The 17979-nt window shown below is 43.4% G+C and overlaps 1 protein-coding gene across 3 annotated transcripts in view; it reads right to left on the bottom strand.

The window, feature by feature from the left end:
• Positions 1-15128: 15128 nt before the first annotated feature.
• TMEM19 (transmembrane protein 19) overlaps positions 15129-17979 on the bottom strand; it is a 547743-nt gene continuing 544892 nt past the window's right edge. For all 3 annotated transcript variants that reach the window (XM_069228349.1, XM_069228347.1, XM_069228348.1), the window contains one exon: positions 15129-17290. In XM_069228349.1, coding sequence (XP_069084450.1) covers positions 17127-17290 — 164 coding nt within the window. In that variant the 3' untranslated portion in view covers positions 15129-17126. The remainder of the gene's footprint in view (positions 17291-17979) is intronic.

Genomic DNA, 17979 nt, shown 5'->3' with positions numbered 1-17979 from the left:
TTCAAAGTGCTATTGATATATGTGTGAAATACAAATCTATTGAAGTACTTACCTGCAACTTGAATCTTGTGGTTCTAGAAATAAATTCAGAAATGATATTTTTGCTAGATAAAAACCATTGGTCTGGAGTGAAGTCATTGAGTGTGTGCTTCTGCTATTGGCTGTGTGTGTACAACAAATGCTTTGCACTACCCTCTGATAAGCCAAACTGGTCATCCACACTACCACAAAATAGAGCACTTGTATTATCTACTTTAGCCTCTGGGACTCTGTGCACATTATATCTCATTTTGATATAGTAGATACGAAGCCAGCTTCCTACACCAGCCTTGTACAACAAAACATCCAGCCAAAAACTGCTGTGAGGCTGCCAACTACCTTTAACTCCTTTGCACACAGCATAACAGTAGTACATAATATATTCATACATCTAGCAACAGGGGCGCGCATAGTTTTCCTCCAAGAAACTCATACAAGGACACAGAAGGTGAATTAACTTGAGAAACGCTGGTGAGGGCAGATATTCCCCACCAACATTTGTGCTTACGCTAGAGGGGACCTAATGGAGGTAGAGGCAGGTGCTCCCTTTCTATCACGGTCCATGATCATGTACAACAATGGAAGGCATGTCCTGGTGGAGGAGCGCCTGGACAATGTCCAGGTCCTGTTGGCCAGTTTGTATACCCCCCAATTCTGACCAAATCATCAGATAAGCTTGTTGAATGGGCTGGTATCCCTGAATCCTACACAGAGAATTGAACTGTGTATTGGATACTACACTAGGCAAATCATACCCCCCAGGCTCCTAGGCTGCATAATTAAAGCAGTCCATCACTGTGTCTTCCACACTGGTCATTAATTGTCATGTGGAGGCAGCGCAGCCCTCGAGTTAAAGTTTACTCCTATTCTGTCCATTCCGATTTATATGTGCGCCCAGATCAAATTATGTGCTGTGCCTCACTGAGACCGATTGTTATGTGCACTGAATATTTGAGCAGATCTGACCCGGACGACAACCAACTGACAATTAAATTCTGCTGGGGAAGGACCAGCCCTTCAATTCCAACCTGGCACCTACAACACAGCATGCTGGAGGACCCTTTATTCAATGTTACAGTTGGTGATCACATCACTAATTACTTTGTGGAAAATGATGGCACTGCTTTCTCAGTGGAGGTATAAGAGGCATTTAAGGTTGTGGCCAGGGGACCTTGTACTTAAGCCATGACGGGGGCTCATGAAGCCTTGCACAGGGAAATAGGCAAGATTGAGGACACCTTGACCAGCCTGAGCCCCTCTGAAAGAACACATGGGGAGGCATGTACCAGATACTCTGCTTGAACAGCTGCACTGTTTAAACACCCTACACTGCTAAAAATCAAAGACTACTGGCTTGGCTCATCAGGCAAGGACTCCCGTTAAGCATAGTAGCTCTGCTTCAGCTGCAGCCTGATGCAACTGTATACACATAGCATGAAGTCCACAACCATTTCTCCAAGTACTACTCCTTACTGTCCGGCAATGCTAACCAGGCTAGTGACAACATAACAATGGATTTTTAACTGACGTGATGTTGCACCAGGTTCCCCCCGATTATAGGGAGGAGCGGGATGCTACTATTTCAATGGATGATTTTAAGGGGGTAATCAGGGCTCTCACCACTGGCAAGACACTGGGCACACAGGTACAAACAAATTAACACTGGAATTTTATCACACCTATGCCGACCAGTTAGTTCTTTGGCCGGCTGCACTATATAAGGCTACCAACGATAATGGTAAACAGCCCCATTCTCTTACGGAACCTGCCCAGGACCCTGCTAGTCTTAACTCTCCAAATGCTTAGCAAAATCAATGCTGGGAAAATTGTTGCTGGTGGTCCATGACCTCATACACCCCGATCCAAATGTTTATGTCCCGAAGAGAAACACTTTCTATAACTTTCATAGACTAGTTCGCGTTATGGAAAGAGTGTCAGCACTACAGGCCCAGGTTGGTTTTTGGAAAGAGTTACCACTAGGAACTCGAGGCTGTGTTGCTCGGTCCAAAATGACTGTGCTCCTTTATCTTCTATACTACTTTGCCAATCTTACATTCCCACCTCTTAGAAGGATCTTCTGTGACTTAGAGAGGATGCTGGATGACCTCATATGGAGCACTGGTAGACACAGGGTAGCAGTAACTAAGCTTCAACTACCAGTAGAAAAGTGTGGGCTTGGGGCACCTAACTATGAGCATTACTACCTAGCTGCGGACTCTCGGGCATTTCCTGAACGATGCCTGTGTAGATGGGGGGAGGGGGGTTGGTGGTGGTCGCTGCTGCCAGAACGTTTGCCTCATTACGTTCTTCTGTTGACTGAGCCTATAATAAAGTTGTCTTGACTACTACTGGTAGCCCACAAAGATTCCATAGATGTTTACGCATTACAAAGCATATTTACCCTGTTAGCCTGCCATACCTCTTTCAGGCTCATCGAAAAAACCAAGGCTACCTGTCTATGAATGAACTATGCCACTGAAGTGCTTCAGGTCTAGTGTTGCTGAGAAGATGGGCAGCTCCTTACATTTTATTTAATAGTTGATCAGTATAACATCCACAAGGGCCAATTTCTGACCTACAGTTTTGACTAATATTAGTAGCATTACATGGGGCTTAGCTGCAGAGTAGCTGTAAACTCATGGTTTTGGTCAAGCACTATTTATAGTGGGTTTTAGTTGCCATCTAATCAGCTGGCTCTATCAGGCCCTGGAAGAACACGCACACAGGTTTTTGCTGGGCAGGCTCCATGGGGACTCGGAGACGTATATAGGAAGAGTACTACATGACTCGAACCGGGAGAGATCTTGCACATCCACATGCTATTTAACACAATGCTTAATTCAAAAAGATCCAGATCAACGTCTTGTACAGAGCTTATCTCACCTTGAGAAACTAATGTCCTGTCCTCACTTCAACACTCTTCCAAAGGATCTCTAGCATACTTTATGGAATTGCTATACCCTAATTAGTTACTGGCGCACAATAACAGACAACCTTGCCTCTGCCACAACTTGCCATAGCCTTGAAACCTTGGAGGCATGTGTACTAGCTAAGCCTCACTCATACACACACAAAAAAAAAACAGTGGTAGCTTTTGTCACTGAGTTTGCCTCAATGGCTAAGCACAGCCTCACGTTTAGATGGGAGAGCGTACATGCCTCCCCCGGTAATCACCTGGTGGCAGTCCACATTGAGATGGGTAGTGGATGAGTGTAAGGTGCTGAGTGGTGGCAAGGCGAGAGGTCTCTATAAGTGCCCTATAGGCAACAAGTGTGATGACACACTCTACCAGAACTCAAAAGCACAGAAAAAGATGATACTCTTCCACAGTAACCCCCTAGAACAGCGATTACAATTCTTGGAGCCACCTTGATGGATGGCGCTGGTAGTGCCCACCTTGACACCACTGCACTTGTATCCCATTCAGCAATACTGGTATTTTAACAACTGGCACATCAAGCAGGTCTTCCCCCACACACTGGCTTGCACTGCGCCGCACAGAACTACTAACCACTCCTCTCCCCAGCTGTATCCGCTTTTAGTTGGAGTTGAACACATTACTTACCTTTGGTAATAAATGATCTGGTAAAGACATATTCTAGTTGCAGATTCCTTACTTTAGCATTTTAGGCGTCAGTCTGGATCCGGACATTTTTCTTTGAGCAGTACCCTTGCATGCCAGTAGGTGTCACTGGTCGACTCCGGGTGCGTCGCTGGCACCACAGTCATCGGATAGGACATTGCTGTGCACATATAGTCGTCACCCCGGCATGCTGACATCAGTTTATTTTCACGACTTTCCACACCAGAAGCAAGGAGCCATGAAGAACACAGACTCTGGTGTGCCAGAACTAGGGTCCTGAAAGGGCAGTTCCTGTCACTAGAAATCCATTCACAGAGTGGGGAGGATGTGTGGGTCGGTAATGAATCTGGAAACTAGAATACGTCTCTACCAGATTGTAGGACAATGGCTCCTTGCTGCAGCTACCGCCCCCACTTTTTGCCGGATATTAATGCTGACTGGACTGAATGTGCTGAGACCCTGCTAACCAGGCCCCAGCACCAGTGTTCGATCACAAAACAATGTACCATTGTTTCCACAATTGGCACACATGTAAGTCCCTTGTAAAAGGTACCAGTGGTACCCAGGTCCCTGAGGCAGAGAGCATTTTGAACTTCTTCCTGAGAAAGAGATTGAGGGACCAGAGATCAAGGACAGGATGATCATCCGTTTGTAGGGTGGTGGCATGGATGGAGGGGGTAGTCTCTAATGTGAGGGAGTACCACCTTCGGACTATTTGCAAAACCCACCTGTCTGACGGGATTGTATTCCAGCGGGGCATGTGATGGCAAATCCTGCTGCCCACTGGTCCCTGGTGGGGAGGGCCAGACTAGGAAGGTTTGGAGGCTGCAGCTAAGGGGAAAGGGGAAGCAGGATGAGGAGGGGGAGGGGTGTAGGGAGGAGGAGAGAGGGGCGGTGGAATGGCAAAACCACTGGCTTCCTGATTGATGCAGATGCTGGATCCCACGTCCACAGCCAAGCAGAGGCTGAGCAGCATGCATGGCGCAGTGGCTGGCAGGGAACAGACATGGCTGGACGCCCCTTCCATAGCCACGAAAGGGGTGAAAAGCAGACTGAGGGGTGCGAGTGGGCACAGCAAGACAGACAAAGAGACCAGGCTGTAGCCAGGGACTCCTTAAAGCGCTCGAGCAGCAAATCTGCTTTGTCCCCGAAGAGATGGGTTCCATCAAAGGGCATGTCCATTAAAGTAGATTGGACATCCCCTGAAAAGCAAGATGTCCTTAACCAGGTGTGGTGCCTCAAGGCCACAGTCGAAGCAACCAATCTACCCAGAGAGTCAGTTGAATTAGCCCACATCTGATTGTGAACTTGGCTGTGTCTCTCCCATCTGCAACTGCCTGGGAGTGAATGGCCTGAGCCTCCTCTGAGACCTGTGGCAGCACTTGCGCAACCCTGTCTCATAAAGTATAGGTTTAGCAGCCCAAAAGGAACGTAGTGTTCAGACTGCAATGCCACGCTGGAGGAAGGAAACAGCTTCTTCCCAAGGTGGTCCAGCCTCTGATATCCTATCCTGGGGAGCTGAAGGGAACGTGCTATGAGACGTAGGGACTCAGATGACCAAGCTATCGGTGGTAGATTGTTGTGTCAGGGAAGCCGGGTTGTTAGGCACATGCCTATTGCAGCAGGTTATTGTCCTATTAACAGGAGCCCATCTGCTGGGTATGGAGCGGGTCCCCAGCAGGACATCAGCAAAGGCATCATTAAAGGGCAAAAGGGGTTTGGACGTGGAAGCCCCAGGCTGAAGCACCTCAGTCAGGAGATTGGTTTTGACAGCCACCTAAGGCAGCTTGAAGCCCAAGATCTCAGCCGCTCTCCGCACCACCACAGAGTGTGAAGCCCCCTCCTCTGTAGCCACAGTAGGGGGAGAAAGCATACCAGCATCAGGTGAGGTATCCAGACCGCTGACTTTGCCCAGTTCCTGAGCACAGTCCATAGAGTCTTCAAGCTGGAATTCTAAAGGGTCAAGCAACCCCGCCATACTCTCACCAAACTCGTACCCATAAGAATAAGGGTCAGGATCTGATTTATGGGGCCAAGTTCCCAACCAAAGTTGGAATCAACGTTAAATGACTCTGCTCCGGCTCCATGTCGGAGTCAGCGATGAGCATAGGATCAACAACTCCCATAGGCCCAGGCGACATCAGGAGCATCAACTATTGCCTGGGAAGGTTGCAATGGTACGACTGATGCCAGATCAGATCCAGAATTGGATCTCAGGGTGTCCCTCTGAGGCGAGGACAGAGCCTCTGGTGTGGAAACCAAAGGGGCCCCTTCCAACCCTGTGGGGCCCAAAAGCTCCCAGACAGGGATGCCCAAAGATGAGGCACAATGGCCTCATAAAGTTCCTTTAATTGGGTGGGGGGGGAGGGACTCCAGCTCCCATAAACACCGGGAGGCTCGGAGCCAACTTCGAAATAGGCTGTGAAGACAGAGGCCTAGAGTGAGGACGCTCCTTCTCCTGCGTCGCAACGTTCGACCAACGGGGTAAACCTGAAGAACACTTGTGGCATGGTTATTCCCCTCCACTTTTTGCCTGATATTGATGCTAACTTGACTGAGTGTGTGTTGGGATCTTGATAACCAGGTCCCAGCACTGGTATTCTTTTCCTAAACTGTACCTTTGTCGCCACAGTTGGCACCCCCCAGCACACAGCTAAGTCTCTTACCAATGGTACCAAGAGTTCTGTGGCCAGGGAAGGTCCATTAGGGCAGCAGCATTATATATATATATATATATATATATATATATATATATATAGAGAGAGAGAGAGAGAGAGAGAGCGAGCGCGCTGGAGGGGAGAAAGTCGACATGACATCCCTACCATGGTGCCATGCCCAGAAACAACGGCCTGTGGCATAGGTAAGTCACCCCTCTAGCAGGCCTTAAAGCCCTAAGGAAGGGTGCACTATACCACAGGTGAGGGCATAGCTGCATGAACAATATGCCCCTATAGGGTCTAAATCCATTCTTAGACCTTGTAAGTGCAGGGTGGCCATATTAAGTACATGGGCTGGGAGTTTGTAACTACAAACTCCTCAGCTCCATGATGGCTTCACTGAAGACTGGGAAGTTTGAGACCACAGTGATGCCAGTGTTGAATTTATTGTATAAAAAAAGAAGAAGAAAAAATGCATACAGTGGGCATATTAGAGACGCCCCTTGTATTTTACTCAAACGAGTAGTGCAGACCAGTCTGGGCCAGCCTGCCACTAACAGGCAAGTTTCTGGCTCCCATGGGGTGAAAGCTTTTGTGCTCTCTAGGGTCAGGAGCAAAGCCTGCTCTGGGTGGAGGTGCCTCACACCTCCTCCCTGCAGGAACTGCGACACTTGGTGGTGAGCCTCAAAGGCTCAGGACTCTTGTTACAGTGTTCCAGGGCACTCGAGCTAGTGGAGATGCCCTCGCCCCCGGGACAAAGCCCCACTTTTGGCAACAGGGCAGGCAGGTAAAATAGGAAAAACAAGGAACAGTGACCACTGCAGCAATGACCACCCCTAAGGTGTCCAGAGCAGAAGTGGCCCCCTCCTTGCAAAATACCCCATCTTGTTTTGGAGGAGAGTGACCAATAGGGATAGGAATGCCCCCCCCCCTCCCCTTTCCAAATGGAGAGGGTACAGTAAGGGTTGTAGCCACCCTCAGAGACAGTAGCCATTGGCTACTGCCCTCTGACCCCTGTAACGCCCCTAAATCTAGTACTTAGGGGCACCCCTGAACCTTGCTCTTTGGATTCCTGGTGACTTCAAGAAAGGACTGACGAACTGACCCCAGCAGTGAAGACTTCAGACAACAACTGCCTTGGCCCCAACCCTACTGGGCTGTCTGCAGCTTCTAGACTACTGCTACAAAAAAAGTGATACATCCTGCAGGACCAACAACCTCCACAAACCCCCAGAGGACTGCCAGCCCAGCAGAGGACCAAGAACGCCTGAGGACAGTGGCCCTGTCCAAAAGGACTCCAGAACTGCCCTGGATCTGGGAGCCATGTCCATTCTGCACCTGACACCCATGGCCCGTGTCCAGGTGGCCCATTGGTCGAGAGAAGGACCCCATACGATTCGGACTTCGTGGTCGACCCCTTGTGGCCAACACGCCACCGCCTGCAGCCAAAATCCCGAGGACCCCCCTGAATTCGACCAGATCTGATGAAGATTCCAGACACCCAAAGGTACCCCTGCACCCACAGCACCCTGGCCTTTGGGAATCCGACAATGGTCCAGCAACGTCCAGTTGGCGCCTCTCCTCCTTGTCCAGCCTTTGCTTTTCCACAACCAACTTCTTGGATACAGTCTGCAGCATCTTTGTAAACCCGGGGGTTTCCCCTATTGAAAAGTATTGGGCGCCAGACGCTGTGTTTGCACCCTGCACCCAGCCTCCCCTGTGCCGCTGAGGGTGTGCGTTTGGTGCCGACCTAAAACCCCCAGGTCTGTGCCCTGAAGTTGGTGGTACTTAACTTAAAACCCAACGCCAACTTTGACCTCTGCACCCAGCCAGCCCAGTGTTGCTGGTGGTGCACTTTTTAGGTCAACTTGAACTTTGACCTTTGGACATCCTCACCCCCGCAGACTGGGATTGTACATTCAGTACTTACCTGTTTATTACACTTTTCCTTCCCAGGACTGCATTAGTTCCTTTGAGAAATTGTACTGTGCCAACTTTTGAAATTGAAAAGTGTTACTTGTAAAACGTTTTATCTGCAAAATCTAAACAAATTACATTTGATACATATGCTGGATACCAACTCACAACTGTACTTCCCTGCAACAAAGATCTTTTGGCTCTAGAAATAAAATATATTTTAGCTATATAAAAACAATGGCCTGGAGTTAGTCATTTTGTGGGGAGGGAGAGAGAGATGGAGACGGGGGGGGGGAGAGAGAAAGAGAGAGAAAGAGAGAGAAAGAGAGAGAAAGAGAGAGAGAGAGAGAGGAGTGTGAGTAACAAATACATTGCACTACCCTCTGATAAGCCTAACTGCTTGAGAACACTACCACAAAAAGAGAGCATTAGTATTATCTACTCCAGCCTCTGGGGATCCACTGAACCCTGTGCAAACTAAACCTCATTTTGGTACAGTATATACAAAGCCAGCTTCCTACACTTGTGCTTCTTCTACTTCCTCTTGTGCTTACCCGAATAACCCGACAATTACGAGTAAGACGAGGATGAGTGGTGAAGGCTCCACAAGCGGTCTCGGGACCTTCCTTTCAACCGACAGCAATGCGGAGCCTGACGCCAGTCCTCATGCATTTGCAGTTGCTCCCTCAAAGCCTTCGGGTTCATGCCCTGGCATTCTGAGCACGACTTTGGGTCGTGCTTCAAGCACCACAGACACACCCGCTGCAGATCCATCACCGACATCAGTCGGTGACAGGAGTCGCAGGGCTTGAAGCTGGTCTTCCTGGATGACATCTCAACACCAAAAGTAAAAAAAACATCAACAAAAAGTCAGAAGACCAGTCAAAAACCAACTGAGAGGGTAGCTCTCTCTGGATCTGGCGTGGAAAGAAAAGAACTGTTGTCAGCACACAGGGCTGGCACCGATATACAACCCTTAACGTCATATCTGGCGACCATGACACCAGTGAGACATGGAGTCAACCGACACCGCCTAACGGCACGCAAGGGTACTGCTTGAAGAAAAATCTCCAGATCCAGACTAACGCGTGGGGGAAATTCTAAGGTAAGGAATCTACAACTAGAAGTCTCTATAAGATATGTACCTAATGTTAATCTTGTTGCATCTTGTCTCAGTCGCATTAAGAAAATTTCCTAATCCACCTTGTACAAGCTGAGTAATGAAAGAACCCCCCAAATGTACACCATTGAATTGCAATAGTTTTGCACATGCAAACTTATCATCCTTACAAACACTAACATAATGCTATGTTTACGTTAATAAAAGCCAATAAATATATATCTGTACATTTAAAAAAGAAATAAAGGTTCCCAGGCTGTTAATGCCACTCCACAAAGGCACTATATCGTACTGAGACAAACACTTACACTCCTATCCTCATCTGCATGACCAGCAAAATATGGTGCTATTTTTTATCTTAAAGGCTGCTCGTTCTCTTTTGCACTCCCCTTAAAAGATCTGCACAAAACCGTGGACACTAGCCTAGGCGGAGCATGCGATTTGCCTTATTTCAGCAATATCTTTTGAAAAGCATCCACATTATTAGCAAATAAACATGTTCGATACCTCCCCTTCAAATGTATTTTGTGGTAGATCGGCATGAAACTTTACAAAGAGGAAAGCTCAATGTACTAAATAGGTGTGTGTGTGCAACATTTTCATAATTTGCTTTTGTGTATGCATGCGAAAGAGAAAATTGAGAAAAATTATGCAGAATGCAAATTCCCAGATTTAGTGCTATATTTTAGAGCATAATTTTTTACAAAACAACCCACGCACACAAAAATACCCACAAATGCCACTCACTATAAATTTTCTCATGAACAGCCCGGGATTATGTGGCATGGCATAATTTCAGCAATTCCATGTAACAAGCTTAACACGAAACTCCTGAAATTACGCCGACAATTTAAATTTCACCGGGATCAACGCTAAGGGCGTGCTAAGGAATTGGCCAATTCTGTGCACATTTCTCAAATAACATTCAAGTGGTGCTCTACTAAAATATAAGTTCTAAAATATCAACCTGCAACAAAACTGCCCGCAGAATTAAGAAATAAGGTAAGTAGATATGAAGTGAGAAGAGTTATTACATCATTCCTGTGTATTTTTACCTTGAAGATATTGGGCAAGACGATATTGTGCAGTCAATATTTTTGTGACTGATATTTTGACATGAGGTGTAAATACATTTAAAAGAAAAACAGCAGATTACCCATAGCATTTTCATATTAGATATATGTATAGAAATGTTATGGACACATTTTTAGGGTCGAGCCTGGGAAAGCATGTGAGACACTGTTGTGTTCAGTACTGGGCTTGGATCCCGCCTGTCGCTCACCATTTGTTGGTTTGCGTGGAAGTCTTCTTTACAGCCTCATAATTCGGCAAGGCATGTCTGGCATCATTTCCGTTCCTCTGTGTGGAGCAGGAATCAAACACTAATTGGTTTCAACTTAATTTGTGACCATCCGGTGCTCCCGACGTGATCGAGGTACTACTTTGTAACATCCAGTGCACCGCAAAGAGAAGGCATGTGATTGTCAAAAACGTGTCCAGGACAAACAAAATTGCAAAGTTTTATTTTTTAAAGCTAACTATTTTATTTTGTTAAGTTGTATTTTCTCAGTTTCCACTCATTTTGTTTTTATGATTTTGCTTGTGGGTGCTGTTGTCAAAAAAATGACAATCAACTTGTTTGAAAAATGCAAGACCTATTGCATTGCAAATGCTTGTTATAATGAAGTCATCTAAAAAAAAAAATGAACAGATTTACACCTAGGCACAAAAATTGTATAATCTGAGTAAAGTTCTAGTTTCACGTTTGGTGCAATTCTGTGCAGAAGTTTTTTCTGTAGTGAAGGGTAAAAGTTAATGTCAAGGAAAAAAAAAAAAATAGAAAAATATTTAATGGATCCACTTTAACTATTTTGCCCCTTGTCCTTAATCTATATTCAACTTGACATAGCGAACGTTAGGTGAAAGCAGCAGACAATTATTAACAAACCAATAAAAACCATCACACTGGTGCCTCTGCAAATTTTGGGTTGGCCAGTTGAAGGCTTTAACCCACATCTGACAGATTGTTGGTGTTGAGATGAGGTTTGGACGTGGAAGAGCTTAGACCGGATATTGGGGAAGGAGGGGGTGGGGTGTTTGGGTGTGGGTGTAAGAGAGAGAAAATAAATAACTGGTAACTGCGCAAGAATAGGCCTATATTACCATCTTGGCTGTGTGGTGATATTTACAAATGACAGAGCCATGCCATAAACCATGTATGCAAAATATAATATGCTACTTAGTATCTTTATCGAGAGAGGGGAGGCTTCGTGTCTCAGTCATGACCTCTCCTTACACTCATTAATAACAACTGTGCATCTACATATAATATTTATTTTTTCACTGAAAAATACAGTTAAAAAGTGAGTTATGGTTCTGGCTCAAACACAACAAACCACAGATGTTTGCCACTTCAGGTTTGCGGTACAAACCATGACTTGTGCCGCATGTCAAACATGACATCATTGATCACATCACAAGTGACTTTGTGATACTGTATTTTTTCCCAGTGAAGGTTATGTTTTTTTTTTTTATTTCACACGATTGCCAACCCTGCTGCGCATGACTGTGTTGCATGCAAGATCAGGTCCTGCGCCAAACTTGCAAGTGGTCAACTTCCACTGTGCATGGTCTTTGGCGGAGCACACTGAGCGCTGCCAGCAGGACCTGGCTTGTAGCCAGATCTGCACCTTACCCACAACAGGCAGCCAACCCGTCTGCGCACAGCCTTTAACCATGCACAAAAACGTCTGAAGCCAACCTACTATGGGCAGTTTGTCTTTTTTTAAATATAAATAAAGATCTTATAGTCGTCCCTTTTGTTGGTTCATTTTTTAAAATGTTACAAAGTTATTTTATAAACTGCTTTTTTGTGCTTTGTCACTTTTTTCAGAAAAGAAGAATTTGTTGCATTTTTTAAGTGCTGGTTCGTTGCACAAAAGATGATGGTTTTGTTCATTTCTCAAGAACACATTTTTAAGTTGTATTGAGGTATGTGGAGAACATCTGCAATCTTGGGTCTTCTTGCTAATCTACAGCTTGAACTCTTTCCAATGGAACAAGCACCTCTCCCCTTAAATTCGGTCTCTGCTTTTCCGCTTATGCTTGAGAGTTCTTGCTTAGATGCATGGCTCCTAGGGGTTGATCATTCCACTTCCGCTAACAAAGTACATCCCAAGATGTTCACGGTACAGAATACGGTTGCACAAACTGCTTATCAGAATGCCTTCCTTGACTCTTTCACCTTTGGAAGTTGTTGCCACTTCCAATACATTATATTATTGATGTACCACAGCACATTAACGGCCTTGATTGGACCCTGCTGCTTCCTGCCTCTGCCCAATATGTTGATAAGGTATTGTGGTCACACCGGAAACCTCCCCCTCTGTTGTTGGGCAGTAAGTGAAAATGTTGTCTTGCAAATGGGGGACACCATTTTCTACAGCCATATTTTTTTAGTGTGGACTGTTTAACCTATTAAATTCCCCCCCTCTTTTATTTATTTTTCAGTTTGAGGATTCGAGGTTTCCATTCCTGCTTCTCCAACAGACAATGCTACAATACCACATCTTTTTCTCGGTCCACGGCTCTCATGCAATGGCAGCGGCAGGACTTTCAAGTATAGCACACCCAAAAAGACGAGCCCTGTAAAATTTTTGAAAAGTGGTTTGGTATGCAAACAAACAGATATATTGTTTGAGGGTAGGGGTTACCGAAGTGCTAAATCTAAGTCACACCTGTAAAGGCTTTCTAAATTGTTTACATTTTTCTACCTTTAAGCCTTGTAGGATTTGTGGTACCAGAAACTGAAGCAGCAGAGGTTCCTACCTCCTCTGCCTTCCAAGCAAAGCCAGACTCATTTTAGTGTGTTAGTATCTGCTGTACTTATTTTTTGACAATACGTGAAACTCATGAGTCTGCTCCAAGTCGTGAGTCAGGGACACAATGGTGATCTAATCCAGCGCATAAAATAGGAGACTGAGAGCTTGCAACTCTGGTCAGATTCATTGGCCCAAATAAGTGTTTTTTGTTCGAGTGCCTTATATTTCACACGCATATAGGCCCTTCTCCAGTGACCTGGGATCTGTCACCTTTGAGGCTGACCTACCCATGGCTGTGGATTCCCCCCCCACTGCGCAAAAGTCTCACGTAAGCCAATCATATTGTGATAAAAAGTTATACATAGATACACACACACTTGACAGAACGGACTCGTGTATTTTAACAAATACACCCAAAAGTGTTAACCTGTAATAAATTGTAATGTTTTTTTTCCATTTAAAGTATCCCCGTCTTTAATTATACGAGCTTCTTAATTATATATAAATGTCAAAATTTAAAATATACATTTATTCATGTCATTCATTGCGAGGTGATAATATATTCACGGTATTTGTCAGTTCTCCGGATTGCTTTAAACAATTAACCAGTTTTCACAGAAGCTGAACATTTCAATGCTTCATTTTGGTTGTTAAACAATAAGCATGGCAGCCCAAAATGTAAGTTAGTAAGAGTAGCAAAGCGTTACCGCTAATTGTTTATTCTAAAAAAAAAAAAAAAAAAAGTTCAACAAGATACATTATATAAGCTAAGAACAGTGTGTGACAAGCTAGAGGAAAACTGTGCCAGAGACTCGAGTCAGAGGTCATACAGGACTGTATCACTTTCCTTTGCTGAAGGTTACGAGGAGGCATACTTAGCCTTGGATTGGTGGGCTCCTGGGCCTGCCTGCTGACGCAGACAAGAGCAAATGCTGATATTTTATTCAACATAGATTCCATTGAAGGTCAAATTAGGCCCTTTCTTTGGTGCGAATGTGTGTTTAGTTAGCCAAACAAATGAGCGGGGTTGGGGATTCTACTATAAAGAGCTTTTTGATTTCACCAACATGTTACATTATGATCGGTTATTTACTTTTTTGGTAAATATTGTTGCCACTATTTTATTTTTATAATAATTACTATTCATATTGTATGTACAAGGTTATCATTTTAATTAAAAAAAAAACACATTTTAAAAATATATCTTGGCTTCCCAATGTTCTTGAGTGTGCTTTCCATGATGAAAGACAGAGTTCCACTAATAGTCCTTGTGATATTTCATAGGATTGGTCGTGACCTAGACCTCTCATCTTATTCAAATAGTGCTCAGCGTGTGATGGGGTGGTTGCAGTACAACTACCTTTCTTTCTCAGGTTGGTCCACCGACAGTCTATTTGCAATCCATGCGCTGGAAGATCCAAACTGCCAGGCACCTCTTAAATGTAAATATCTCAAAAACTACTGGACGGATTTACACCAAACAAACTAGCACATTTTGTGAGTAAAGTTCTAACTTCATGCTACATATGGTGTACATCTGTTCAATATTTTTTGCTCTTTCTGCAAACTTTCCATTCGAGCTAAAATGGGAAATGATGCACCTTTTCACCTCTAACTTTTCTTGTCATGGACGGATCTTTGTGAAACTTGCCATGCCCAAACCTAGCTGACTGAATTGATAGACTGTCCAGTTGCAGGCAATTCTGCCCTTGGGTCAAAAGTTATGAGCAAATCAAATAAAATGCATTTTCAGAGGAAAGCGCAACCAACCCATATTGACACAGTGGTATAATATATATGTTGTGCTTGTCTGGAATAAGAGAAGACACACCAGCCTCATCTAAGTCTGCATGTTCTCGGCCTACATTAAGGCAATACACATTGTTTACTCATGAACGTAGTTAAGTCAATTTATGTGAATTGTGCCAGCTTACGCGAAGCAATTTAGTGTACCAATGCAAATATACACAACTGATACCACACAAAACAGCTTGCTGAATGAGATTTTTTTTATTTTTTTTTATTATTATTGGGTAGTCAAATTGGACTTTCTGTGAAAATGTGTATACGTGACCTCTAGCTGATTTCTTCTTAGTAGAAATCAATGAAGGGTTTAAGAAAGTCATCTTTACAACAGTATACAAAATAGATCAATCAATAAATGAAGACATCAAAATCACGTTTCTTTTAATAAAAAGATTAACCGATTGCTAACCGAGTGCATCACTGGCACTTAGCAACATTAGGTAGGTCTAAAGACTTTCCAGTTATTCTTAGAATAAACAGTAGGTTCATATATACACACACACACACACACACACACACACACACACAAAGATAGTACAAAAGTATATTTCAGAATCCCCTACAGTTCCATTTCAGAGTTTAATTGCAACCTGCAAGAATACAGGAAGTAGCCGTCTCCTGACGAATCTACAAGCAACACTGTATGACATAGTTTGCACAAAACGTACCCCAAACTAGTCAACTGACATTTTCCTGACCGTACAAAAGACAAAAAAAAAGAAAATCGTACACAACCAGTAAACTGTCATTATCTGTGCTAAGTTAAAACAACATTCAAGCAAAAGCTAATAAAAGAAAATGCCAAAAATTAATTTCGCATAGGCGGTCTATAAATTGTGTACACGTGGTCCATGGTCACTCAACCTCATCCTGATAAAAGAAAAAACTACAAATTTGTATCAATGAGTGTAGAGGTTTCATTTTGATGAAGTGCTTAAGAGGAACTGCTATAATATCCCAAAACATTTTTGGAATCAGTTTACTGGTATGAATACCAAAACGTCATGTGTGCAATGTGTTTCAGAACACCCACTTCAAACTAGATTGCAGTAGTATTTAGTGCCATCACCATTCCAAGAGAAAAAATAAGAAATATTGCTACTAACGGTACATGGTTTTGGTTTTTACCCAGAAAAAAAAGTGTGGTGAACAAGTGAATGGTACCTTGACCAAACAGTTTTACCTCCACTTGCTAAACAGACATTAAGTGCCCAACTGGCTCGCAAACTTCCCACCCTCCCAAAAACAAAGGCAAACATTACACCCGATAACCTGCAATTGTGCAGGGTTCTAAACACTATTCACTGCCAGGATAAGCCCCAGGTCTTGTATGCAGTAAATCATGGGAGCAAACAGTGGTGATTTTCACACCAGATACAATCCCGTTTTGAGTGCAAAAAGGACTTTGCATTAAAAATAGAACTCGATGCCTGTCCTGAATAGGACCCAAGTGTGTTAAACATGATACATAATGTGGTGAATGGGGGTACCAGCTGTACTTGATGAAAGGTCTAATTAATCCCTTGGCATATAAATCTTTAAACTCTGTTGGTTTTTGGCTGACATCAAGACTAAAATTTATTGCATCGTAACCACAATATTTCAATTTTTTTTTTTTTTTAAATCTATTTTTGTTGAATGCCAACCAATTCCAAGACTATCACTTGCATTAATGCACAATGTTTTATGCAATACCTTCATTTCTATAAAGCAACCATTTGAAATGTATTATTCCTTTTCGTATCCAACTGTTACTGGAAATAACCGTTGTCAAAATATATACATTTGCCTTGGCCATACAGTTCAATTTTGATACAACCATTAAGTAGATATTAAGAGGTGCCAGCAGAGCCATTTTGACAAACTCCTAAAATGAAAATAAAATACCCACTGTGACGGTAAACAATGCTTAATGAGACTTTAGATAAATTCTATAGCAACAACAATCTAACAATTTAAAACAGTCTGACAAAGTGAAAACGTAAATTAAATTGAGGACCCTACAATGTGGTCTTTGGAGGAGGCAAAATATTAAAATAGCATTACTATCAAACACAGATTAAAAGTGTACCTTAAATGATATGTAGAAGCACATCTATTTAGGCACAGTGCATTATTAACATTCAGATTAATTTAGTTTAAGTGACCCAGTGGGATGTGAAATGTGTAGTTATGAAAAGTGTTCAGGTTCTTGGCCAGAAACCCCAGGCAATGCCAGGAAATATCAGAGCCACAAGGATAGATGAAAACAGATTCACAGCATTATTATCCAAAATAGGTTTCCCAGATACAAGTCTTGCTCCATTTACTGGGTGGTTTACAACTTTACCAGTACGTTCGTCAAAACCTGTGGATATAAAAAATAGGATTAGCAGGTGGCTTCTTTACATACAATTTCCATCGTCTTTAAAGCATCATTCACTCTTAGTTCGACTAAAATTTTCCAAGATCAATCTTTGCATTATGATAAAAAAACAGAAATTATGCACAGGGATTCTCATCCAGAATCTTCCATAAGTATGTCTGCGAGGCTTTCACAAGCATTGTGAAAAATGTACTTCTTATGCAACTCTGAAGATGAAATTATGAAGTTGCATGTAGCAAAACGTCAAGCACTTTGAATGGCCCAGATTATGATGATGTACTAAATTGATAATAGATTCTCTCCGAGAACGTTAGGGCAGTTATACGTATCAAACGTAGACTTTGATAGCAAAGTACGCCCTTACCATAGTCAAAAATAGTCTAAATCAGAATAACCTTTCTTATAAATTCCTTTTGGTACTCACCATATGATGGTGGAATAATGGCCTGTCATGTTGGTTAAAAGCATATTCTACAATCAGTAAATGCCAGAGGAAATTTATGTGCCCTGACCTAAAGAACGTAAGCAAGCTAAGAGAAAAAAAGTCTGATTTGGCTCTTTTATAAAACTTTGCTTTTTTTAGCCACAGCAATTAAAGTTTCTAATCTGCAGCATCACTTTAGAGACTAATATAATGTGGTAGGTAGTTGAGCAAACAACATCACTAATAG

The sequence above is a fragment of the Pleurodeles waltl genome, chromosome 4_1 (assembly GCF_031143425.1).
Source record: "Pleurodeles waltl isolate 20211129_DDA chromosome 4_1, aPleWal1.hap1.20221129, whole genome shotgun sequence".
Lineage (NCBI taxonomy): Eukaryota > Metazoa > Chordata > Amphibia > Caudata > Salamandridae > Pleurodeles > Pleurodeles waltl.
This window is presented reverse-complemented; position numbering and strand designations above follow the sequence as displayed.